General features: G+C 36.7%; 2 protein-coding genes across 2 annotated transcripts; one reads left to right on the forward strand and one right to left on the reverse strand.

The window, feature by feature from the left end:
- Window positions 1-3495: 3495 nt before the first annotated feature.
- Window positions 3496-6065, forward strand: si:dkey-1k23.3 (heat shock protein beta-1). The gene is made up of 4 exons (XM_038293413.1): window positions 3496-3908; window positions 4255-4318; window positions 4487-4607; window positions 5416-6065. The coding sequence occupies exons 1-4, from the start codon at window positions 3584-3586 to the stop codon at window positions 5842-5844; spliced, it is 939 nt and encodes a 312-aa protein (XP_038149341.1). The 5' UTR covers window positions 3496-3583; the 3' UTR covers window positions 5845-6065.
- A 655-nt stretch (window positions 6066-6720) lies between these two features.
- hspb8 (heat shock protein b8) lies at window positions 6721-22815 on the reverse strand. The gene is made up of 3 exons (XM_038293425.1): window positions 22138-22815; window positions 18109-18172; window positions 6721-8331 (listed from the first exon to the last, which is right to left on the reverse strand). Exons 1-3 carry the CDS (start codon window positions 22562-22564, stop codon window positions 8157-8159), a joined length of 666 nt encoding a protein of 221 aa, XP_038149353.1. The 5' UTR covers window positions 22565-22815; the 3' UTR covers window positions 6721-8156.
- Window positions 22816-24883: the final 2068 nt, after the last annotated feature.

The following is a 24883-nucleotide window of genomic DNA, read 5'->3' on the forward strand; positions in this document are numbered from 1 at the left end:
AAAGGGAAGATGAAAACCGAAAAATTTTTCCAATCAGTATTAGGAATTAAGAAAGATTTTTCTTTATCAAAAATAGAGAAATTAGGATCTAACTTAAATGCAACATTTAATAAAGCAAACATTTGTAAAAGATATACCTTTGGGCAAATACCGGGGCCTTCAGAAACTAAACCTACATTTTCTCCAACTGAATCTGCTTTCATGTAAATTGAAATTAAATGCCTTGATTTGAAAAATCTATTTCAACTAAATTTAAAGGAATACAACTTTGGTTGTATTAACATCATATTTCAATTTTTTTACCTTCAGTTCATTATATGAATTTAAGTAAAATTCAGTTTCTTTGTGTTATGCATATTGATAGTGAAAGCTAACACAAGTAGCAGTGCATTATGCTAAGTTAGCAGCTATAGCTAATAGCTGTAGGTGCAATATTTCATACAGATTGCCTAAGCCCTTAATGTTTTTCACCTGAAACTTGTTATGAATGGATATTCTTATTTATGGCCTTACATTGGATAAATAGCACAAAATAGAAAAGGTAGTAGAAAATTACAATTAATAAGATAATGATTTTTTATTTGAGTGTCATAACTGAAAATATATAAGCCAGTTACATTTTGCTATCAATAAAAATATAGGATAATTCTTTCATTAATCTACCTACTCATTTTATTTCTTGAGCACCACTTTTCTCATTCATGCAACTAAACTAACCTTTTAAAGGTTTTAACATGAAACTCAGATTTCAACCTTCACAATATTCTGGCTGTATTGGCAGCCAGAATAAAAAAACGTTTTTTTTTTTTTTTTGTACTTCACAGCGCTACAGGCCCAAACATTCGCTGCATTTATCTAAAAATAAACTTCACTAAGCGCAGAGAGCAGCAGAGATAGGAGGAGGGAAGATAAGGGATAATGGTAAAAATCTAAATTTGGAATACAAATGGGTACATTAGCTATCTGATTCAGTTAAACAGACAATCAGCCGCTTCCGCAGCATTATCTTTTCACGCTGAATTTTTGAAATACAGCTTAGCTGCTATGGATGTCAAAAAGTCTTAATTTGATAGCTGGAAGAAGATAGATACTTTTAGAGCAAAAAAATAAAGTTTTTACCAGTGTCATAAAAAAAAAGCTGAGGACATCACATTACACCAAAATAGTCCACATCCTTTCTGTGAAAATGTACATAGACAAATACAGATAAGATATTTGACACGAAACTACTAAAGGTTTAGGAAGTTTTAGGACCGTTAAACCCCAAATAATTCCTACCTACTGGAGATTTTACCTTATTTTTATTTAACAGTGCCATTTATTCCTTAAAAGAGACGAAACATGGATAACAAATAACAAAATATAAATGTTTTATTTAAAATGTCACTCCTCACAGCCTGCACTCTGGGTTCCTGAACTAAACCCTTAACCCCACTCTGCTCCCCGGGTGTTACACATGCCAGCCCACTGGTACCCAAGAGGATGGGTTTGATGCAGAGAGTCAATATCCCTATTGTGGGACAATAAAAGGGATTTACATGTATGATCAGAGTTAAAATCTTTAAAGGTATGACAGCAATCAAAACTTTAAGTATATTTTCACTCATATATAACTGGCACCTAATCTTTCATGTTGAAAGCCTCTTTGCTCTAATCTTCATTTCAATCTGAAAAACTTACACTGAAAGAAAAAGACACTTAAAAGAATTTTATTCATACAATTATTTCAAAATGTTGGCGCTCAGGCCTCGGCAGGAAACATTAGTGCTGAATTTTAATTTAATGTGCATAAGCAGGTGTATGAGAACAGGAATGTTTCACCCCAGACATGAAACTGGTGGGGGAGTGGAGGTAGAAGAAGATGGTTCAGTCCTGGACTGCTGGGTGGCGAGACGATCTGCTTGAGCTGTATTGGTGAGATCCAGTAGACTTTGTGAGCTGATACTAGTGCTTAACAAGGGACCTGGGAAGATGGAAGTCCAGCTTGGATAAACACAGGTTTGCATGAACCTGTCCATAAGCAAGCATGAAGCAACAGTGGAGAGAAAAAACTCCCCTTTGGGAAGAAACCTCTGGCAAAACCAGGCTCAACATGGCCGTCTTCTGCCGGACCGATTGAGATACGACGGGGAATGCAGTAAAAGTCTGGGAGGAATTACACTCTGATAGGGACGAAGTTGAAGAAGCACCATGAAAAAAGTCAGATGGAGCTTAGCTACGATGGTGGAGAAGGGGATGAAGGTGGGTTGAATCAGGGTCATCTGAGAAAAAACTGACATAGCACAACCACTGCTTTTCTTTGGTTGGGTAAGAGGCTGAGTCATGCATTTGAAGACCTTTTAGAGGGAGGTGCTAAGCTGATTGGTTTGCGTCAGAGGCAGATGAGCCCCTGATTGATGAGGGTAAGTAATGTAGTTTCTTCAGTTGAACTTCCGCCTAGGCTTCTTTACTTTAATGATGTTCCCTAGGTTCAGGATAGGAATCTGGTTGCTGTAAAAGGCTTTTATATGTAGGAAAGAAATGTAATTTAAAAACAACACCTGGCAGAACCTTAAGTTCATTTGGGTTTTTTACTAATCATAATTGGTCAAATAATACAAACAGCAGATATCTAAAGAGGAAGGAATTAAGCTAACTTGGACATATTTTACCAACATGAGATTTTGTTTTTAGTTTTATTTTTAGGTCAGACGCTGAATACACCAGGAATAAGCCCAATTAACGATGTGATAGCTTTGCAAGCTCTAATTCTTTATATCACCGTTAAATGAAGGTGCACTTTGTTAAAAACTGAAATCTTAAATAAAGGTTAAAACAAAAAAAAAATCCAGATGACAAATCCCCATTTAAGCCCTAAAAGCTAAACCCACAGACACAGTGTTCGGGTCAGGCATCGCACAAAGTGTCAGAAACATCTGTTCCATCTGTTTTGTGCTCCATTGGACAGTATGCCAAGATATCAAGGCACACAGCTCCAAAAATGAATCACTGACAAGTCTGTCACACTTGATAAAAGAGGGAACTATAATAATCCTGTTGAAACGGCACAGCAAGAGAAAAATGGGGGGGAGGTAGCTTTGTGCACTCAAAACACATGAGCTACTGACACTGAAGCTAACAGAAATCCGTTCTTTTCTTTGCTTTTCTGCCTCTGGCTGAGGTATTTTATGCTTCACACAAACTGCTGTCCGTGTGTCCTTTGAGGGGTGAAACACAGGGAGGGTGAGGGCTGGGGGAGAGGCTGTATGACTGGCTCATGACCAGACTGAGGAGCGCAGTCATCGCTGGCAGAGCAGAATTCGCTGGGATGTGACAAGTATGCTCTTCGGGAAACAGATTCAGTGGTTCAAACACACACCAGCCACAGTGAGCTTCCTGCTATTTGCCATCATGTCTTTAAAAGTTATAAATATCAATAATTATCTTCTCCTGGTCAGCTTACTCCCAAGCCAAATACTTTATACCTGCACACCCTGCTCAGGAGGTCTATATAAAAGCCCTACGTAGATTTCTCTCTCTGCTCATTTAGCTTTCATTCATTTAAGACAGGCTTTGTTGGAGTTTATTGCTATTTTTTGTAGAAATGAGTGAACAGGCCATTAAAGAAAAGCCCTGTGGGGAATTGGAGAGGGGTGACCCTCCGTACCCACTGAGAAAGTGGGTTTATAGTCAAGATTTTGGCATGCCGCCTTTCCTGGAGACTGGGGATTCTGCTTGGATCAAGAGGGGTCTGGCAGCCTGGTCCTGGCTGGGGTGCATACCAGCTCCTCTGTTTGTGCCCTACATCTCAGAAGATATGCTCCCTTCCAGTCAGAAGATTACCAAGTGGAGGGTCAGCATGGACGTGTCGCACTTTTTCCCCTCTGAGATTTCCATCAGTATCCAGGATGGATTCCTTGAAGTTGGAGGTATTCTGTTAATTAAATCGCCCAAAAAGTTAAACACAAGTGTTAAATTACTGAATAAAAAGATTTATTTTTATCTCTTCATAAAGAATTAGCAATGTTATTTTATATTAACATTAGAGGATAGAAAAGAGTCTTAAAAACCCAACAGCACACAGAGTGAAAGCTTTAAATCTAGAAAAAACCCCAAAGTGTTATAAATTTAGAAAGCTGCTTAGATACCGTGCTTGGGGAAATTAAAACCACAGCTCTGTGGTAGAAATTAATTTCTGTGCTGAGTGCGTTTTCTGCGCCGTTTGATTCTTTGGTGTCCTCACGTTACTTCCTACAAATGCTAATCTTTCCCCAGGGAAACATGAGGAGAAGCCTGACGAGCTTGGATTTATTTCCAGATGTTTTACAAGGAAATACAGGTATCAATCTGCAGATATTTTCAATTAAATTATGACTACAGTAATACTGTTCCCTCTTTTTTATTTATAAGCAGTTTCTTAAATGCTTAAATAAAAAGAAACTATGCTTTTGTTTCAGTAACAGCCATGTTTTTTTTAATGATCTAAACAAAAGTTTGTGATTTAAAGGCTTCCAGCTGAGGTGGATGTTACCAAACTTGTGTCCTCACTCTCCGTGGGTGGTCTCCTGACTGTAGAGGCTCCACTTCCTGATACCTTTGCTCCTGCGTCCATCAATATTCCAATAAAGGTTATGAAATGTAATATTTATTCAAAGTTTAACAAATACTCAAATATGGCATTCAGCACGATCTGATTTATTGTTTGAGTCAAGGAGAAGATATGTATCACTGCTGGCTAAAAACATTTTAAGAGCATAAATTGGCTCAAATTAGCTGGATTGGACCAAAAACTAAAGGCATAAAACAGAAAACTTCAATTATAAAATCATATTTGGCAAATCTATGTATGATAAGGTTTATAAAATACTATACAGTTTGAAAAACACCAGCTGTAATACATAATTAATACATTAATTAATACATACATTGAATAAATGTTGAATCTTTCAGATAAATGCTTATATTTCATGATATGATTTAGCTGTGATAAACAATTTATTTTTAATGGCTTTTTGCACATTATTAAGGTGATGCTAATAAATACATACATTATAAGTTATATGTTCACAGACAAATATACAAAGTAATAAAAATGTAGGACAAGGGGTCAGAGCAAAAGTATTACATAAAAATATTGTTAGAGTTAAACTTAATAAGAAGAAAAATATTAGCTAGCTAACGTAGTCTAATCATGTAGAAACCCCCAATTTAAAGCATCGATTACAAATAAAAAAAAAAATGTTGGGTGATTGGCACAATTCTTAGAATCTTAACAAAAATTCTACCTGCTTCTGTCTTTGTGTATGAACAGAAGTCTATAGAACACATCTGAAATAATAAGAGTTTATCCCAAAGTTATTTCAAATCAAGATTTTATATCTAAATGAGGCATTCATTTAATAAACTGTCAACTTAATAAACTCTATGCTAATCTAGGTGGACAATGAGAGGGCTGGAGAACCAAAAACAAAACAAGAGGATCAGGGGGAAGAGTCTCAATTAGAGGCCTGTGGTGATCAGGTCCAACCCAACAGCACCACGACTGGGCTCAAGCAGGGAGAAGAGGAAACAAGAGAAAAGCCAGCTGGACCGTCCCATTCTTCGCTGCCTGAGGAAGATAAAAGCCTAGAGAGTGTCCAAAAATCTTCTGAGCGTCCTGATATCCCACAAAGCCAAGAAGGCCTTGTTACATCCAACCTGCTGGAACAGAAAGAGCCGGTTGTGGATGGAGAAATCCAGGTGAAAGCAGAAAAAGCTGAGGAGCTCACACCGCCTGAGGAGCAGGAGCTGGGCCCAAGTCCAGTGAGTGACATCCAAACCAAGGGGCTGGAAGCTGCTAACATAGAGCAACAACACTCTGAGTAAACAGAGAAGCATTAGCCTGCATTGCTTGCCCTAAACTAGTCCCAGAGATGCTTTTATTTTCCATTATCTATAGTGCCATAAAAGCCTGCTGTGTTTGGAACACTAATAAAAGCAGTATGATGTAAGGATATGTCGTTGTGCTTCCTGTAGTGGGAAAACATGTGAATCTGAATCTTTTGATCAAAAAACAGCCAGCTAAAAATTAAATCATTACAATATCAGTCATTTACTCACATTTCTTCTTTTATATTATTATTATTTTTTTTTTTACAAAGGTTGGTTATGAAGTTGATTTAATTCTACAGAGTAGCAAATCTGTGTCCCCTTTTCACTGACATAAATCATTTTAGCATTGGAAAACTGAACTGATTGCTGTTTTGTTGTTACTAAAGCAACAGTATAATTGAAATCCCTGCATGTGTTCTAATATGCAGTACAGTAGATTATTAGAGTGGAAAACGTCACACAGTATTTTCTATTTGCTAGCACATAATCAACATATCCTTTTTATTGTGTCAGTGTGCAACTCCAGATGGAAACTTTTTAAATTTGCTCCAATCATCCCTGCTGATTCCAGCACATACACAAAAAAGATTACATTATTTTGCATCACACAATAGGTGGTGGAACAGCCCCAATTTTTCCCACCCTCATTCTAAAGTCCTGGCAGAGGCGCCAAAGTGTGTTGGGTCCATCCATCCAGCAGCTGGTGCACAGCGGTGCCTATCTGAGCCAGCACTAAGCTCCGCGTTAAGCTGCCGCCCAGTTCCTACTGTCCTCCAACAATTATGCCACAGGTTCTCTATATCCCTGGAACAATGCCTAGAACTGGAATTGTTCTTATTTTTATTTATTTTTCTTAAACAAAAACACAGATTTTGGTTGAATTTTTTTAATTGCATAAATCAGTAAAACGACATCAGCCGAAAAGATGGCAGGGGACAAACATCAAGTACACACGCAACCTTCCTCTAAATGTTTTTATATTTAAAAGGAAAATACTCAATGATACTGCTCATAATAAAAATATGTACAAGACTATTAATGTGCACACAATAATTAAAGCCATTGGATTTATTGATATAATGAAATCAAGGCACAAATATAAAGAAAGGATGCATTGACCAATCGCTTCATGGCTTCAGATGCTGCAGAGCACAAACTATTTCCTGGAAACATTTGATCACCACCTGTGCTTTGCAATGTTGTCACACAGTATAATCAGTAAGATCATATATTTATAACACCTGATTGTACAATTAAGGCCACTGCTAAGTAATAGCAAAAAGAAAAGAAAAGTGAATAAAAGGTGTAAAAGCCAAAAAGATTAAAGCTATAATTAACACTAAAATTGCACAAGAAAATATATTATGTTGTTTTATTACGTATTTTTGTATTTAAATGTTACATTTTATAATATTTAGATGAAAAAATAATCTGAAATTATTATTTTAATGTATCAGAATGCATTTCAACAATATAAAGTTAGTTCTTTTTCTGAATGTATTGGTTTTACAGACATAAAAAAAAACATTTAAAATTCTTTATGCAATCATAAGTATAACTTTATAAGTTTTATTAAACTCAAACTGTTTTTTTTTTCCTTTTTCTTTGGATAGTAGGATTGGTGAATAATCTAAGTCAGGTTACATAAATAAGGAAAACAAACAACACAAGCATTGTCTTCTTTTTAAATGTGGAACCCTGACGGAAGGTCGCCCTTGGTGATTGAATAATAAAAAAAAATAAAAAAAACACAAAGCAAACTAATGAAAAAACAATAAAATTTAAGAGGTTTTGCTGTTAGAAATTTTTTAAATTATACATCAGTGCACGCAAGATAATTGAAGCACACAACTCTTTTTCTTCAATTTATTATTTTTATTACAAAGAAAAAAAAACAAGAAAAAACTAAAACAAATATTAGAAGGTATTTATTAGAAATAAAGAAATAAAAAATCTCCTTCTTATTGCCTTCTTATGATTATCTCATTTTGCTTCCTATAGATTAATTGATACAACCAAAACTTTTTATCTAAAACAGAGTTTTAAATACATTTTCTTTTTTACTTTTAGTTGTAATTAAATAATAAAAACAGAGCATATTATTATGACCTTTCGTTCTTGCTGGTAGGGGGAGGCTTTTGTTGTGTTAAAACTGCTATATGCAATAACATAAATACAGTAGGACTTCCCTGCACTAATATATTTCAGATCTATTGTATCTTAGATTTTATATAAGTTTAGTACACAGGTTGCGTTTTTAACTGTAACTGATTGTGCTGAAGGATGTGTTCATCTAAGGTGTTGGTTTAGACTGCCGGAGCCTCCTGGGGTTTCTGGGTCTCCAGCTCCTGAGTTTCACCTCCCTGGGAGTCTTCATTGCTAAACAGGCAGTATGGGGGTGTCTGCCGAGCCTCGATGATGAGGACCCCTTCAGGCGACAAGGAGGCAAAGACCGTCAATGGATCCACATCGGTTGGGATCCTGCACAAACAGAAGAGAGGGAAGTTAAATAGGAGGGCACAGTTTTGCAGAAGACCCAAAAGAAGCCGAATGTGGTGGTCAAGAAAAACAATGTAGGGTGATCATATGTCACTGTGACTGAACAAACATTGCACAATGCTGGATGTTTACTTTAAAACTGTGGCAACACCCATAAAAACAACCACAGGTTGAATGATTTTACAGTTGTTGTTTTTTTTGCTTAAAACATATTTTCTGTAAGAAGATGCACTACATAATTGCTTGCTTTCAGAAATATTAGACACAACAAAAATCTCTCATCCAGCAAATCTAGTTTCCATTGAAGGGTAAGCTTCCTTCAACCACTGCAGATAACAAGAAAACAAACAGCTGGAGACTGATTTCACTAAACAAAATAATCTTCTTTAAGTCTGAGCAAATTTAACATTGTCAGGGCTGCATGTGTACTTTCCTCATCCATGCACGCTTTATTACACTAACAACAGAGCTAGATCATTTCCTCTAAACTGAACATGTCTATGTAACATCAGAGTTGAAAAATGTTTTGCAACAATAGGTTTAGTTTTACAATTAACAACTATTTGTACCTAGGGCTTTTCCAACACAGCTAGTATTTTTTTAAGCCAGAGCACCACCTAATTATCAGTAAATAATTGCCCAAAGGCTCTTAGATTCTGTCACTTATTGTTTTATGAATACCTAATAGTTAGTACTTTTGTATTCCTAAACATAAACAGAATAAAACACATTCCTCAGTCAAAATACAATAAAAAAAAGCTGGCTATATTCACCTAAATTAGACAAAAAGATAACAAACAACTTAACTACAAATCAAATGCTATGGGCAAAGCATTGGAGTTAAGAAAGTCAGCAACAAGGTTGGAGGTGTAAAAAGAAAAAGAAGATCAAGTAAAAAAAGTTGAAAAAGAAAATACTGGATAGGGCTACCACGATATGAACATTTAGATTTCACTGTTGGGTTGACATAAATGATATCAACGCTATTCTTATGCTCTTGCTTACACTGACAGAGAAGTTTATGCATTTGATATTCGCCGCTGTTTATGTTTCCATTTTGGCCATACAAGTTGCCAGCAGATGCTAGTACAATATGTCTAATTAATGCATTTGGTCCAAGAAATTATGTACGGCTCAAAAAGTACAAGGTAAAACCTACCAGGACGAACGCTGTGTGTATATTAATTTATATGAAGATCAATATATGTGTTTCTATGTTTTTAGTATAATCATAGTAAGAGACAGGACCCTTGTAAGTAGAATTAACACAAACATTAACATGTATATGAGTGCTGGTGGTTCCACGATTGCACAGTTTGTAGTATTGTTGATTTGTAGCAAATAGGTATTGGGTTTGATTTTCTGCCTAGGGTCTTTCTGCATTAAATATGCAGAATTTCCAAATGCATGTCTTCATTCTCTTCAAGTACGTCCCGAAGAACAATGAAATTAACTTGTTTCTATTGCTCTAATCATAGATAAGCATTAATCCAAACAACTTACAAAATATCTACATAATAAAATATCTACAAGAGAGAAACCAGGATGAGAAGCAGAAGGAACAAGTTTGTGTTTTCATAGCCAGTGGTAATTTGTTTAATTATAAGGAGAGGGAGATTGTGATGCAGTATCCTTATTGTTTCCTGAACAGTAGCTGACTACCGTAAACGTAAGATGTTCTTCCTGTTCACCAGAGTGACAGCCAAGGTAAACATGCTGCACGTGTCAACACTGTGAGTGCCGATGTGCAATGGTGTAAATGTGGATTTTGGCTTGATGTGGTTGTGTAGTTAATGTCTATCTTCGATTAGATGTATATAGATATATGCTAATGTATATATATATATATATATATATATATATATATATATATATATATATATATATATATATATATATATATATGAAACACAGAAATGTAACAGGAAGGTTACTCTACTTTAAGTTTTACAGACGATTTAAATTAATCAATTTAATTTCTCTGGCTGTTTATACCGACAGGTTTATTTGGTGGAGGGTTTTGTTTCTATTCATGTTAAGGTGAATTTAGTTAGTTTGGAAATTGGTGTTTGGTTTGGTTGATGTAAACTAGTCTCTTTGCTGTGTACATTGTATATTCATTTATTGTTGTTTGTCAATTCCTATTCATTTATTTATTCTATTCATTCATTCATTCCATTCATTCATTCATGTTTTTGCCATCCGTGCTCTATAGCACAGACCTATAGATAAAAGTCTAAATAGTCTATGATCAGAGTGTGTGAGTTTGGAGTTTTGAACGCTCCTGTTTTGTAGAAAAGCCAAATACTCAGAGATAAAACAGATCAAAGCAGATCATGTTATTTTACACATTTGACCCCTTTTAAAGAGATCATGGATACATCTAAAAGCCAATTTAAGACCCTGATCACTTGCCCAAAAGAGTCCAAACTGGATCAGAAAACTTGTGTGTTTGGCGCTTGTAATTCCAGTTTGAAGTGAGACGGCAGAACACTGATTTAGCCTCCAGAGCAACAGAAAACCAGGATGTGAAGTCATCTATCTGAGGCGAGAGTGATATATCCTATGATAATAGCCTCAGGAATCCAATTTGACACACTTGATTGTTCAATTCATTTTCAATGCTGAGCGGTATCAAGCTGTGAGGCTATGCTTTCAGACCACAGCAGGCAATTTTTTTAGTGCAATCATATAATTTCATTATTTATATGTTTATGTTACTGAGACCACAGTTTTTATGTCACAGCAGAGAAAAAAAGTTATTTGTATTCATCTATTTGATGTGAATTCTCTGTTTAGCTTGTTCAGACAAGAGATGCACAGATCCGATACCTTGAGTGGACATCGGCTCCGATATGATATTGGAGATTCAATCCAGTGCACTTTTCATAAAGCTGTTATTTAATCTTTTTGCTGCTCATTTGTTAATAAATAATAAAATTACATTTTTAACAATGTTTATGTCAAGGCTAAAGCCTTTACTAAGATGGCAAGATATACGTTTTTTATCATCCAACCGTTGAATTGGAAGGGTAGCGGCTCAGCACATACGCTCAGTACCGGTTTCGGTATCAAATTGGAGAAAATTGATCTGTAAATCTCTAGCTCAGACTGAATATTAGTTCAAAAAAATCTAAATAACAACTTTAAAAAGTATTATTACTAATATATATATATATATATATATATATATATATATATATATATATATATATATATATATATATATATATATATATATATATATAAAAGATTATGATATAATTTCTGTTCATCTCGTGAGTCAAAAGGACAGACACTGAAAAGGTCTTGTGCAACCTTTGGCCCAAACACAACCTCTTACTGTGACATTTGATGGAAAGAAGAAAGTCTTTGCCAGTCTTTTTAGTGATTTGTATAGTTCAGTTCTTGTTCACTCCTATGTCTTTGACCAGCACTGCAATGTCTGCAAAACTCTGGATGTTAAAAACAAATAAGGATTTCATTAAAAAGCTATTTAAATAGATTTAATATAAAAGCTGCTGCAGCTGCATGCAGACCTGAACTATCCTCTATGACCAAATATGGCTATTGTATCTGTTCTGTGCACAGCCAAGTGTTTTGGGGGGAGTTAATATAAACATCAGGCTGCCTTCAGACCATCAGCAGAGGAGATGGCCGATATGCCCTCCTTTTAATTAGAGTGGACCCTCCACTGGCTTTTCATTCCTATGTGAAATACAAGTCAGAGTGTGCAGAAGAACCTCAGACAGAGACATCACGTCAAGTCTATTTCTGTTCTCAGATACCACATATACACTATATTGCCAAAAGTATTTGCTCACCTGCCTTGACTCACATATGAGCTTAAGTGACATCCCGTTCCTAATCCATAGGGTTCAATATGACGTCGGTCCACCCTTTGCAGCTAGAACAGCTTCAACTCTTCTGGGAAGGCTGTCCACAAGGTTTAGGAGTGTGTTTATGGGAATTTTTGACCATTCTTCCAGAAGCGCATTTGTGAGGTCGCACACTGATGTTGGACGAGAAGGCCTGGCTCTCAGTCTCCGCTCTAATTCATCCCAAAGGTGTTCTATCGGGTTGAGGTCAGGACTCTGTGCAGGCCAGTCAAGTTCATCCACACCAGACTCTGTCATCCATGTCTTTATGGACCTTGCTTTGTGCACTGGTGCACAGTCATGTTGGAAGAGGAAGGGGCCAGCTCCAAACTGTTCCCACAAAGTTGGGAGCATGGAATTGTCCAAAATGTCTTGGTATGCTGAAGCATTCAGAGTTCCTTTCACTGGAACTAAGGGGCGAAGCCCAGCTCCTGAAAAACAACCCCACACCATAATCCCCCCTCCACCAAACTTTACACTTGGCACAATGCAGTCAGACAAGTACCGTTCTCCTGGCAACCGCCAAACCCAGACCCGTCCATCAGATTGCCAGATGGAGAAGCGCGATTCGTCACTCCAGAGAACGCGTCTCCACTGCTCTAGAGTCCAGTGGCGGCGTGCTTTACACCACCGCATCCGACGCTTTGCATTGCACTTGGTGATGTATGGCTTGGATGCAGCTGCTCGACCATGGAAACCCATTCCATGAAGCTCTCTGCGCACTGTTCTTGAGCTAATCTGAAGGCCACATGAAGTTTGGAGGTCTGTAGTGATTGACTCTGCAGAAAGTTGGCGACCTCTTCGCACTATGCGCTTCAGCATCCGCTGACCCCGCTCCGTCAGTTTACGTGGCCTACCACTTCGTGGCTGAGTTGCTGTCGTTCCCAAACACTTCCATTTTCTTATAATACAGCTGACAGTTGACTGTGGAATATTTAGGAGCGAGGAAATTTCACGACTGGATTTGTTGCACAGGTGGCATCCTATCACAGTTCCACGCTGGAATTCACTGAGCTCCTGAGAGCGACCCATTCTTTCACAAATGTTTGTAAAAACAGTCTGCATGCCTAGGTGCTTGAATTTATACACCTGTGGCCATGGAAGTGATTGGAACACCTGATTCCAATAATTTGGATGGGTGAGCAAATACTTTTGGCAATATAGTGTATTATGTCACTGTGATGTGAAGATACTCCTCAGAAACTATTCCTTAAAAATCAACATTGTCATCAAAAATGAGATTTATGAGGCAAAACATTTTAAAGTTTAGAAAAAAATTTAATAAAATTGGAGTATTGGGATATATTTTTTTCCTTTTTTGCCAGAGAGAATAACAGCTGCCACACAGAGATAAAATGCAACCCAAGGGCACTGAAGTGTCACTTGGGAGGATAAATGGGAGCCCAGAGGCTTAAAGACTAATGCTGAGAACTGATGTAAAAATTCTGACACTGGAACTGAGTAACCGACACCTAAAAAAAAGCAATAATAGCACTTTAGCCCAAATAAGTCTTCCTAATTTTATGAAATCTTAAAAGATATAGACTTGTAAGGTGACAAGCAGTTAAATACTACAACAGCGCTGTAAAACGTTGGAGCAAAAACACCTTGATGACCAGTAAAGTGCAAATACATGGATAATTCCACTCAGTAATGGATGGTAATTGCACCTTTCACTGCAGTTTGAGCTGATTCAATGTCCAGAATTTAGAATAAAACTACACATTAAAAAGTGAAATTAAGCTGAACAGTTATTATGACCAAGAAGTTGTGGAAAGAGGAAGGTATGTAACTATAATCTATAAAAAATATAAATAAACAGTAAAACACCCTAAATGAACTAGTGCAGACGCTGCAGTACTGCAGTTGTTGCTCTGGTCCTTTGTGATACAAAGAGAGCAGAAGGCTGTATGGACCCTTACAGTTTGGATGCAGAATCATAATTCAATTCCTTCATTGTCCCATTACAATATAAAGCATAATAAAATATAGATTAATGTAACACTTGGTGGTCTTAATAACTTAGACACCTAATAATTATATGTTTCAATTTGGTGAGTTTTCAAGAACTAAAACCTGGATTACCTTCTGTTTAAGCATTCAGGACTACTGATCAGCTCTGACCTGCTTTGCATGAAGAACATGTTCACTTGTCTTTCTTATTGTGAAAATGGGTTAAAAAAAACAACAACAACAAAAACTAAATTTTTATTTTTTTGCCTCTGCATATTTAAACTCTAGAGAAACAGTTTAGGATTAGAAACAGAAATTCCCTGAGCCCCTGAACAACTGGAAAAAGTAAAGGATCTCATTGTGTTACAGGTGCTTTAGTGGGAGCTTTCTTTTCCAACTGAATAACCAAATTAGCAAAGTGATAGATTATAATGTACAATTAGTAATGTACAGCTCTTTTCCTTAGGCCCCAGTATCCAGAGCACCCAATATTGTGTACACTGCAAAAACAATCTAAAAATTAGTAAACATGTATTAAATTAAGTGTATTTACCCTTAATTTGAGCAGGTGAATAAGATGATTTGCCAATGGGATTAATATTTTTACTCTTAAAATAAGATAATTATTTTAACATTCACTTCTAATAGGACAATATATTTGTTTTTTCTCTTTTTAAATGTAAATTGTCTTGTTCCATTTCCAAAGTGTCTCCCTTACCTCCTTAATTCAAGCAAAAATGCACTTATTTTAAGAAAAAATCACTTATTGAGAGTGTAGATATCATACTGCGTTTAGTCATATAAAAATCTATATTGAGCTCAAAACTGGATATAAGTTGAGGATAAGATGCTATTATTCTCAAAATCACACAACCGTATGATTGCAAAAACACTGCATTGTATTCCGGTTGGAGGCTTGCAAGCTGACTCACTGTTACGTTCATTCAGTTAACAGAGTATGATTTGTAGCTACTAGTTAAATAAAGGTGGGGGTCAGCTAGTTAAAAATATAATATCTTAATAAAGTGAAAAACTCCCCCATGCCTTCACCTTTCTTCACTGAGACAGTTTCTGCAAAATAAAGCTGCTACCTTTGTCAAATTCAGATTCGCGACGCCAGGACCGAGCACAAACCTCATCCGTCTCCACTTTGGGGATCCTGTTTGACTTTTGCAGACTTTTTATCTCAGGCATGGATTTTTAAACAAGCTCTCACATTGTTCAGATTCCAGACTACCCCAGTGAGATAAAAAATGGAAACAAAATACAATAAATAAATATAAAACAGTGCATGTGTGCGAGGTAAACTTATAACCTGAGCAAATATTCTATTTTCCCACATCTTGTGAAGACACTGTTGGTGGTGTTATGTAAATTATATGTTCTGTTACCTTTGCCCTCAGTATTTAACATTTTAGGTTGATAATTAATAGATTTCATGCTGGTTTGGGGCTTGGATTTCCAGAGAGTTGTCATTTAAAGTGGATTCTAATAAAGCTTGAGGTTAGAACGTTACATATTGTAGCTCCTGATTTTTTATTCTGTAGAACAATGACCTATAGTCCCAGCTGGTATCTGATATTTCAGAAGGTGCTATTAAAAAAAAACAAAAAAAAACTGTTGTGCTGCAGTGGGGTTTTTCTTCCTTAATAATTTGGTGTAGGGCTACAGCTAACGATTATTTTAGTTTTCAACTATTCTATCAATTATTCTGATCAATAATCCAGTAGATGAATGTGAGCACCTTCTACCCATATTCCTTATAACTATTTCATGATTAATTGAAAAAAAGCAAACACCTTAAGTGTACACTATATCAGATTTGCAGATGCCCTTATATGAATATCATGCATCTGCAGCTAAAAGAAGTAGCTATAAAATCAGATGAAATTATTTCAGACCTGCAGCCTGTTCTGGTTAAATTAAGAATGTTTAGGTTCCAGCTTGATCTGCAGTGAAAAACATTACAAACAAAAAAGCGGCGTGATATACATGAGATTTGTACACTTTTGGCCTGATTCCTGCTCAGAGTTGGTTGTTCTTTCAGTAAATGACAAGTTATCGAGTCCAGTTAAATTTTATTTGATTCATTAAATTATTCATGGGTTTTTTCAATATTTGATTAATTACAAATAATCTGAATATTTTAGCTTCAGTATAGTGCCTTGCACTTTTTCATAATTTGTCATGGTCCAAGGAAGAAAGAAATATTCCAAAGGAAATAGAAAAATTGTCTTTAAAATCACAAATAAAAAACTGAAAAGTTGGTTGGGCATTTGTGCACTGGCAGAAACCTCGTCACTCTGACACCAACCAATTACAATCCAGTGTAAATAGTTCCATACAGATAGCTGGTTAATAATAGAGTGTAATGTATCTCAATAGGTAGGTCAGAGAGTTCAGAGAAGTTTGTAGTATTGAAACGCTTATTGACCTTATTGAGACAACCAATGAAGTTCCACAAAGTATTAACTCAGGAGGGCTTGGTACAATTATGCACACAACTTTAAATTTCTAAATAAATAAAAAAATGTTTTATATTCCTTTATCTTTTATAGACCACCTTGTCTTGGTCTTTCTGATAAAATACATTAAAGCTTGTTGTTGTTACATGACAAAATGTGAAAATTTTCTAAGAAGGGTAAACAGTCTCACCAGCCACCCTATAGCTCTGCTTGTTTTATGCACAAAAAGGAACTCCAATGTTCTAGTTAGTGGTTGCAGGTAAATAGAAATGCGTTCCCTCTTGCTGAACACATGTAACTCAGAAGTGCAGATCAGACTGTCTGTTTACTGCATTTAGCCAGTTGATTTCTATATTAGGGGAAGTTATTTATACATGACCTATTATCATCCCATCCCCCTACTTCTCACCCTTCCAGCCCTTCAGCCATTCAGCCAGTCATTGACTTAAGGTTTGTATTAACTCAGGAGACATCCTCAGACCTGATTTCCAATTATGTTGCATTGTATATAAAGAGTGTTGGGCTGCAGGGCACCTGCTTTCTAATTAGCTAACAGGAAATTAGCAGAACTCTGCTGACGAGTCTGTGAAAGGCTGATCACACCACTGATTTAGTGCCTGTGTTGAAAGTCTTCTGACCAATTAAATTAGCTGAAAAGCAAAAAGAGAAAGGTTGTGGAAATTGTGTATTTTGCAAGTCTGGTTTAAAACAGTTGCAGCATGCCTATGTGCTATAAGAAATCTGTACAATGGGACTTTATATAACCAGCCCTGCTCTAATTATATCATTTATGAAATTTGTTGAAATGTGCCTTTAAGTAAGCAAAAACTGGATTATAACAGATGTGGCTGTTCTGCAACCTGAACATGCTTCAAATAGTAGGTGTTAAGTAATTTAAATGGACTGGATTTTAGGTTTGAGTTTAAAGTTTTTTGCTGAATTTATTTTACAGACATTAGCACAGAAATAAAACTAATTTGATCAGGATATGATTTAATCAGGCTGTTAAGGTTTTACAAAAATACTCAGGCAATTATAGTCCACTGAATACTAAATGTTCCAATTGACTGACTTAATTCCAGTTATTTGACCACTTGGGGACACTAAAATTGCATTGATAAATCTGAATAAAATATTTCTGTCTTCAGATGGCTAGTTGATCAAAAAAAGTCCTAAAGTTTTACTTTGTCAGCAAACAACATTAGCAAACTTTGAAACAAGGATGAACAATTACATACATGAAAAGAAGCTTCTCTTCCATGTTAAAATGAAAGGACAATAATATGCAAAGTGAATGCAAAGTTTAGAGAAACTTAATGTCATCAATACCAAAGTTTGATTTTCTTTCTTAGGGGAAATTATCTATATTTAGTAGCTGTAATGTGTTAGCTCTAGAATGTACCTGTACTTTTCTTTATGCTGTGCAGACACACATAGACAAAAGGCCTCACAGTCATACTCACTGTATCTTCTTTGTGAAATTTTTTGTCACAATGCCTCCCTCCTCCTGTTTTTCTTCATGTTTGCCTGTCAGAAAACAGAAAATAAATTTTTTAAAAAGATGTTATGAAGGTTAGCATAGAGGGGGAATATCCCATCCAGGGATGCTGTACCAAACCTGAAAGCTACATCAACATTTCAGGAGTTTTTCAAGCTATTGCCAAAAATAGAAAGGTTGTGCAAAAAGTAGATCTAAATAAATCAGTAAACATGATCTTGAACCATTTCAGATTACTCTTCTCCTTTTGAATTTGTGGGAAATGAGTATTCACGGATATAGGAGGCTAGGAGAAGCGTTGCCCCCCCTCATGGCTGCTCAGCTGCAGCTTTGTCCAGTGAGTAGCCAATCTCATTTACCCTACATTAGAAACTAACCCTGTCACTATTTTGATCTCAAATATGGACGTCAGTGGAAGAGGTGTGATGATTTAACTGAAGTTCATTTGGCACACAGGCTCCACCCGCGCCCTGTGTTTATTTCTGCCAAACTACATCAATCACATTTTCTTTACCCAGTTCTAGGAATCACTGTCCTGCAGAGACAAAGAGAACTAACGGCGTGAAGAACATGCAGTCCTGGAAAGCCTCTGCTCCACCTTCTCCCTTGCTGTTCATTATGTGCAAGCTGGTTTAGCTGACCAACAGCTGCTCCTCGACAGCTAAAATGTCAATGCTGCTGGGAGGAGTGTGGCCTGTGACTCTGCTCAGCGCCTTTGAGCACTTCAGGTTCAACTATGTGCAACCCTATACCCTACTGTGACATCTCTACCTGCTGACAGAGCTGCATTTCACCAGAAACTGAGGCTGAAGTCCCTGCGGAGGAGTGAGTTAGGATCATCAGTGAGGTCATAGGATTATTATGAAGACCTCTACATGACTTCAGAAGTACAAGTCATCCCCACAGAGCAATACAATAAAGTGCTACCTCCCTTGTTTTCCAGATGTTTCCAACTTTGTGTACCAAAAGCAGGGTGGTGTCTTAGTTCACAGTTTAAGGGGTACTGTTTGTGCAAATACATGACTTCTCGAAAGGAAGATGTTGACATTGTTAAAGTTTAACTGTATTTCAGAATTTAGTTTCAACATCGACTCATAGACCTTAAGCTTAAAAAAAGAACATGGAAAGCCTTATCGTGGTTATGATGAACAAGAGAGGACAACTCCTGTTGCTACAACATGACTTCAGTAAAAGTTTAAACTAAAACTGCTTTGTTTTGGGTTAATAATTTCTGTTCTCCTAGACTTTATTATCTGTATTTCACATATAGTAAGACCTTTGAAACATAACAATTAATGTGGTGTTAGGATTGACAAACTAAGGCCAATTAGCACCTGCAAGAAAAAAACTGAAAACAATATTTTATAATAAAAAAAGATCAATATTTGCCACAAATCAGACAAATACTGAGCAAGTTCCAACTGTAAGCTTTGAATGTTCATATCTTTACTGATGCGCCTAGGGTTGCATCAAATACCTTTATTTCACACAACCAATTGCTTAAAAGCAGGTTAACACTGGTCACAGTGTCCTTTTCTCTTTTACAACCACCAACACTCCATTAAGTTTTCTTGGTTTTTTTTTATTTTAGAAAATAGAGACAAATCTTTTTGAAAGCTGAAATTTGGTTCTAAAAATTGTATACACTTAATAAAGAAGGTCATTTGTTTGCTTCGCCATCTATTCCAAAATTGCAATTAGATATATTTTTGGAAGGTTGACTAAGATACTCTATATTGTGGACTGATATTTAGCAGAGCCAATAACTATTAGCAGAGAACACTTGAACATTTTTTCCAGAGAAATTAAGAGCTTAAAAGCTTTTTCAAGCGCCATATTCTTAATTCAGCTGATTTGAGTTAATTTGGGAAATATTAGCTTGAAAAATCACTAATGTTTGGTGTTCCATTTCACAGTCCTGTGGCAAAATGAGGCAGAGAATCTTACTTTGCTTTTAGATGCAGTAAAGTTTAGCCTACCTATTGCCTTTCATGGAAAAAACACATCTTACCTGTTTTATTGGTGTCCCTACCACAAATTTAGAACAGGCCGAACAGAATGCTGGCCAAGCCAGGCATAGGGCCGATTGAATAACCCAACTTACATACCAACAATGTGTTTATAGAAACTCAGAGCTAAATGCTCAGAGGAAAGGCAGCTGTCCTTAGTGGCCCCTTCAAACCTAGGTATCCCTGGAATTCATTTTTTAAAGCGTCGACAGGAGATAGAGGAAGTTTTTTTTTTACAACTTACTCCTGTGGTTGGAGATAAAACTTCAGTGGATCTACTGGGTAAAAGAACCGGCCCCCTTTTCCTTCCAGAACATTCTCTGTGTGACGTCAAGCAGCCCTTCTTATTGTAAACAGAGACTGTTGTCACAGGCCTTGCCTTAAAATCTAAAAAGAGCTCATGAGCGGCTGAGGGAGCGATTCTCCAAGAATCTGAAACAGGTGCCCGAGCTTTATGTTCTGCCAAACCACTTCTAAGTCACAAAAATATGTCTTCCTCTTTCATAAAAGGACTCAAACTAATGTATTTTCTTAACTCCTTTAGTTCATAATTCCTAAATGTTTCTGTCTGGCAAATAGAAAACAATCTACATTTATGTTTAATGTATAAACAGTATATTTCATTGATTTGCTGGATTCCATAAAAGCAAATCAAAAACACTGAGCCCAGAGCAGCAATGATTGCTGCAGAGCTAAAGGGATACTTCAATCTGGTCTCAATCAACTGCTACTAAGAGATGGAATTCAGTTATTATCTAACCTATGCCTGAATTGATGTCAAAACAATAACAAAATGAGAAGTTTTTAAAAACAGAGGCTAACGGCAGAGTGGAATCATTTCATCTTCTTCAACTTCCTCCATTTTACTAAAGCAATCTCAAAAAGATCCTGCCTTTTATAAACAGTATTTATTAAACCTTTAAACTGCTGTCATGTTTGCATTGGTTGGTAATTTGTTCATACGAAAAACAAAACAAAACAGAGAGGAAGCTATTCAGCATCAGTGATAATCTTGCTGGAAATATGTATGAGAAATATGTTAGGTGTTCAGATCTACTACTCGCTAGTTGGTAAGACAATGAAAATAGGAATAGTATAACAATCCCATGGAGCACAATTTCATTAATCTCAACAGAATTACTCTTGCTTGGCTGCTGAATGCAAACAAGATCACAGTTTAAAGGTTTATTGAACAGTCTTATATAAACTGCAGCAAACAACAACATTGGTGCTGTTAAAAGAATGCAACTTTCAAAGGTGTACTGGTCATTTTGCTCCTTTGTAGTATTTCCTGGATTTCATATCTTCAAGCTGTGACAGACGTTAGAGGAAGTTTTCAGAACTTATTATTAATATCCTTATGGTCAAGGACAAAACTTCAGAAGGGTTAAAGAATCCATTTTCCTGAAGATCTTTTGCACCTTCTTTACACATCTAAATTAATATGATTCAGGCTTCATTAAGTAATAATTGTCATCAGGAGGTCATTTAGAGTTAGTTTGGATCCTAATCCGATCAATCGACCCAGCTACATTTACTTAAATTATGGCATGATATACTATTTGGAAATTATTAACCACCAACCTAAATTGTATGTTTCTTGGATTAAAGGTTTTAACACACTGGTGTATTAATTCCTAAAAACATTTAACCAAACACTAATGCAGTGGGTGTAAAGATAATTGCAAAAATGTTAACTAATTACAAAAGATCAATTAAAAAACTTTATTTTAATTTTACTAATGCTTGTACCTTATCGGATAAGATGCTATACAAATGAATGAAACCCAAAAAAAGCAAAAATTAACAAGTTTCCAGCTTAACCTATAAGTAGAGATAGTTTTTAGTCTGAGGTGGTGCCTGTAAAAGTGCAAAGGAACCACTGTGACAAACTTTGACATTTAGTTATTGAACATAAGATATAATAAACACAATCCACTGGAGAATACCAGTGTTTTTGTTTTTGTCCATCAGCATCTTCTCACCTGAAACTTCTACAAACCCGTCTCTGGTCTTCACGTTTAACTCCTCTGGTTTGAAGCTGTGGACGTTCACGCATACTTTCCAGGGTTCCCCGCCCGTGGTCGTGGGGGAGCTGCGTGGGGACGGCTCGCCGTACCTGCTGGTGTACAGCGCTGGGCCTCCCGTGGAGTGGCGAGCTGGGAAACCTGTGCGTAAAGGACCGGCAAAGGGCGACGTACCAAGGCGCGTGCTTAGCCGGCCGGGCCGAGCCCAGCCGGGCCAGTCCATGCCGAGATCGTCGGGGAAAGGCGGCATCCCGAAATCATCCTCCATGAACCGGGATGAGAGCTGATCCCGGAACGGAGACTGGTCCCTGAACGGTGATTCTCCAAACGGGTCTCTGGGAAACCGCTGCCGGTTCCCCATGGTGTAAAAGTCTCCTTCTGCCATCTTCAGCCGACCTCAGACTCAAAAAAGTTATTTGTTAGTGAAGTAGGTTGGTTGCAGTCTACTGTATTTTAGTTCTCTTGTCAAACTTTACGCCTCATTAAGCGCGCGCCCCCTTTACGCAGCGGCCTCCTGATCCGCTAAATCCAAACAAGACTTTCAGCTTCTAAAACTTTGAAGGGGATTTATTTATCTCCTCTGGCTTTGGCTTTTATACTGAGACCTCCCAGCTGATGGACTGCACACAAGTGTAAATGACGAGAAAGTACTGGGAGGATCTGGACAGTAATAACACTGTAAAAAAATACCATTTCAGAACAAACACCTTCCCTTAAAATCTTTATTTCAATGGAAACATTGTAAAAAATGCTGATCTATTTAGAGTTGACAATCTTTTTAGTTGAATTAATCTAATTGTACAACTTTAAATGAGGAATAAACAAGTTGGAAATACTGACATTTTTTACAGTGTAGGCGCAACAGCTGACAGAGGACCTGCCTACTTTTGACCAAACTGCGCTTCATGGAGTCCACATGTCAGAGGAGGAGCCCTCTTCGTGATGACTCAGAGGGTCCTTAATAGATTTGATCGGTCCAACGCACTGACGTCACAACATGAGTACAAGAAACAGACTTACTCAACTTTAAGAAACGGGGATGTGTTGACTCTCCAAGTTTAGAGCTGATAACAAGATGGCACTTCCTCAGGACCTTATATAGAGCTTATCCTAAAAAAAAAAAAACCGGTGTAAAGAGGGATGTTGGTTTCAGAATGTGCATAGGTATTCATAATTATGGAAATTTTGCAAATTCTGTCACATTACAAACCCAAAATATCTATGAATTCCACAAACCGGTGCTTCATTTTCAAGTAAAAGGATTCAGGGTTGTAAATTTTTAATGATAAAAATCTGAAAATCATGAGTGTATTTTGTCCACCCCTTTTTTTCTCTATTACATTCAGTCCAGGGCTTTAAGTCAACTACCATAATTAGAATTTGACTAATGTGTAATTTAATCTCAGTGTAAACACAGCTGCTCTGTGAAGGCCTTAGAGGTTTGTTAGAGAACATTAGTGAACAAGTAAGTAGTCATGGAGAAAGTTGTGGCTAAGTTTGAAGCACTTTTAGGTTTAACAAAATAAGAGTCTTTGAACACCTTAAAACAAAAGACGTACAGTATGGCACAACTGCTGCCAAAGACATGGCGTTACACTGAGCCACTGGGAAGGAGAGCATTTATAAGAAAAGCCGTTAGGAGGCTCAGGGTAATGGCATGGACTTCTTCTGGCTTAGGTGTGAAAATCTGTCATAAGAAAAGCATCTGTACAGTCACCAAATCTCGACTTAATGGTAGATGAAAGCTATTACTGAAAGAAAGACATATTGAGACGTATTTGCAACAAGTCATTTAGAGGAATGTGCAAACACGGCTTGCCAAAAGAGACCAAAATACTTTTTTGTTGATTAGTTTTTTTGTCTTGCCAAAAGGAAAAACACAATGTGCGAAAAGAAACAACTTGCCGAATTGCTCTGAGCTCAACATCCCAGAAATTAAAACACAACATCATGCTGTAGCGAACCTTGTCTTCAACAGGGGAAAATGTTAATAAGATACTAAAATTATCTAATTGTAATTATTATCTAAATTATAATAAAATTATTATTATTATTAAGTATAATGCTGGCCAATCCTGGAAGAAAAGCTGAAAGAGGCTTTCAAATACTTGATTTTGTTGCTGATGTTGACCTTGCAGGAGGGCAACACTTTTTTTTTACATACACAGAGGTGGGTAGTAACTAGCAACATTTAATCAGTTATATTTGCTAAATTAACTTTTAGAAACACACGTACTTTAGGAGTAGTGGTGCTTTTTTGTACTTTTGTATACTTTTGAGACCTCCGGCTTTAGTCAGAGTTTTGGTTTCTCTTGGATGGATGCTACAGTTTTATTGCTCTAAAACAACAAACTGCATTAATTCCTGTGTGTGTGTGTGTGTGTGTGTGTGTGTATATGTGTGTTGGGGGGGGGTGTTGGGGGATATATGTTGATTGAAGTGTATGGGTGAGTTTATGTATCTGGGGGGGTGTTTGTACCGCTTGAAGATTTATATCATCATTTGGATCTGCTTCAACTTGTAAACTTCCCATTTGTTTCTGCCAATTTATTTGGCTTTTGTGTCCAAAATGGTTATTTTTTTCGAATTCATCTTGGATTTACGCACATTAGATGCTGTTGAGATAAACTCTCCACAAAATAAACTAAAGCTTGTTTGGAGCCCTTTCCTCTAAGTGATAATCTTATGAGGTATTGCTAATTCT

This window comes from Cyprinodon tularosa, unplaced genomic scaffold, assembly GCF_016077235.1.
Source record: "Cyprinodon tularosa strain WSP-4 unplaced genomic scaffold, ASM1607723v1 ctg109, whole genome shotgun sequence".
Classification (NCBI taxonomy): Eukaryota; Metazoa; Chordata; class Actinopteri; order Cyprinodontiformes; family Cyprinodontidae; genus Cyprinodon; species Cyprinodon tularosa.

What these genes read in the sequence shown, in the direction of transcription:
- si:dkey-1k23.3 (XM_038293413.1), top strand. Translation starts at nt 3,584, where the DNA reads ATGAGTGAACAGGCCATTAAAGAAAAGCCCTGTGGGGAATTGGAGAGG. An exon ending in TGTTTTACAAGGAAATACAG is followed by an intron (nt 4,319 to 4,486) that starts GTATCAATCTGC and finishes TGTGATTTAAAG; the next exon opens with GCTTCCAGCTGAGGTGGATG. An exon ending in CCATCAATATTCCAATAAAG is followed by an intron (nt 4,608 to 5,415) that starts GTTATGAAATGT and finishes ATGCTAATCTAG; the next exon opens with GTGGACAATGAGAGGGCTGG.
- hspb8 (XM_038293425.1), bottom strand. Translation starts at nt 22,564, where the DNA reads ATGGCAGAAGGAGACTTTTACACCATGGGGAACCGGCAGCGGTTTCCC. An exon ending in CGGGTTTGTAGAAGTTTCAG is followed by an intron (nt 18,173 to 22,137) that starts GTGAGAAGATGC and finishes GTTTTCTGACAG; the next exon opens with GCAAACATGAAGAAAAACAG. An exon ending in AATTTCACAAAGAAGATACA is followed by an intron (nt 8,332 to 18,108) that starts GTGAGTATGACT and finishes CTGTTTGTGCAG; the next exon opens with GATCCCAACCGATGTGGATC.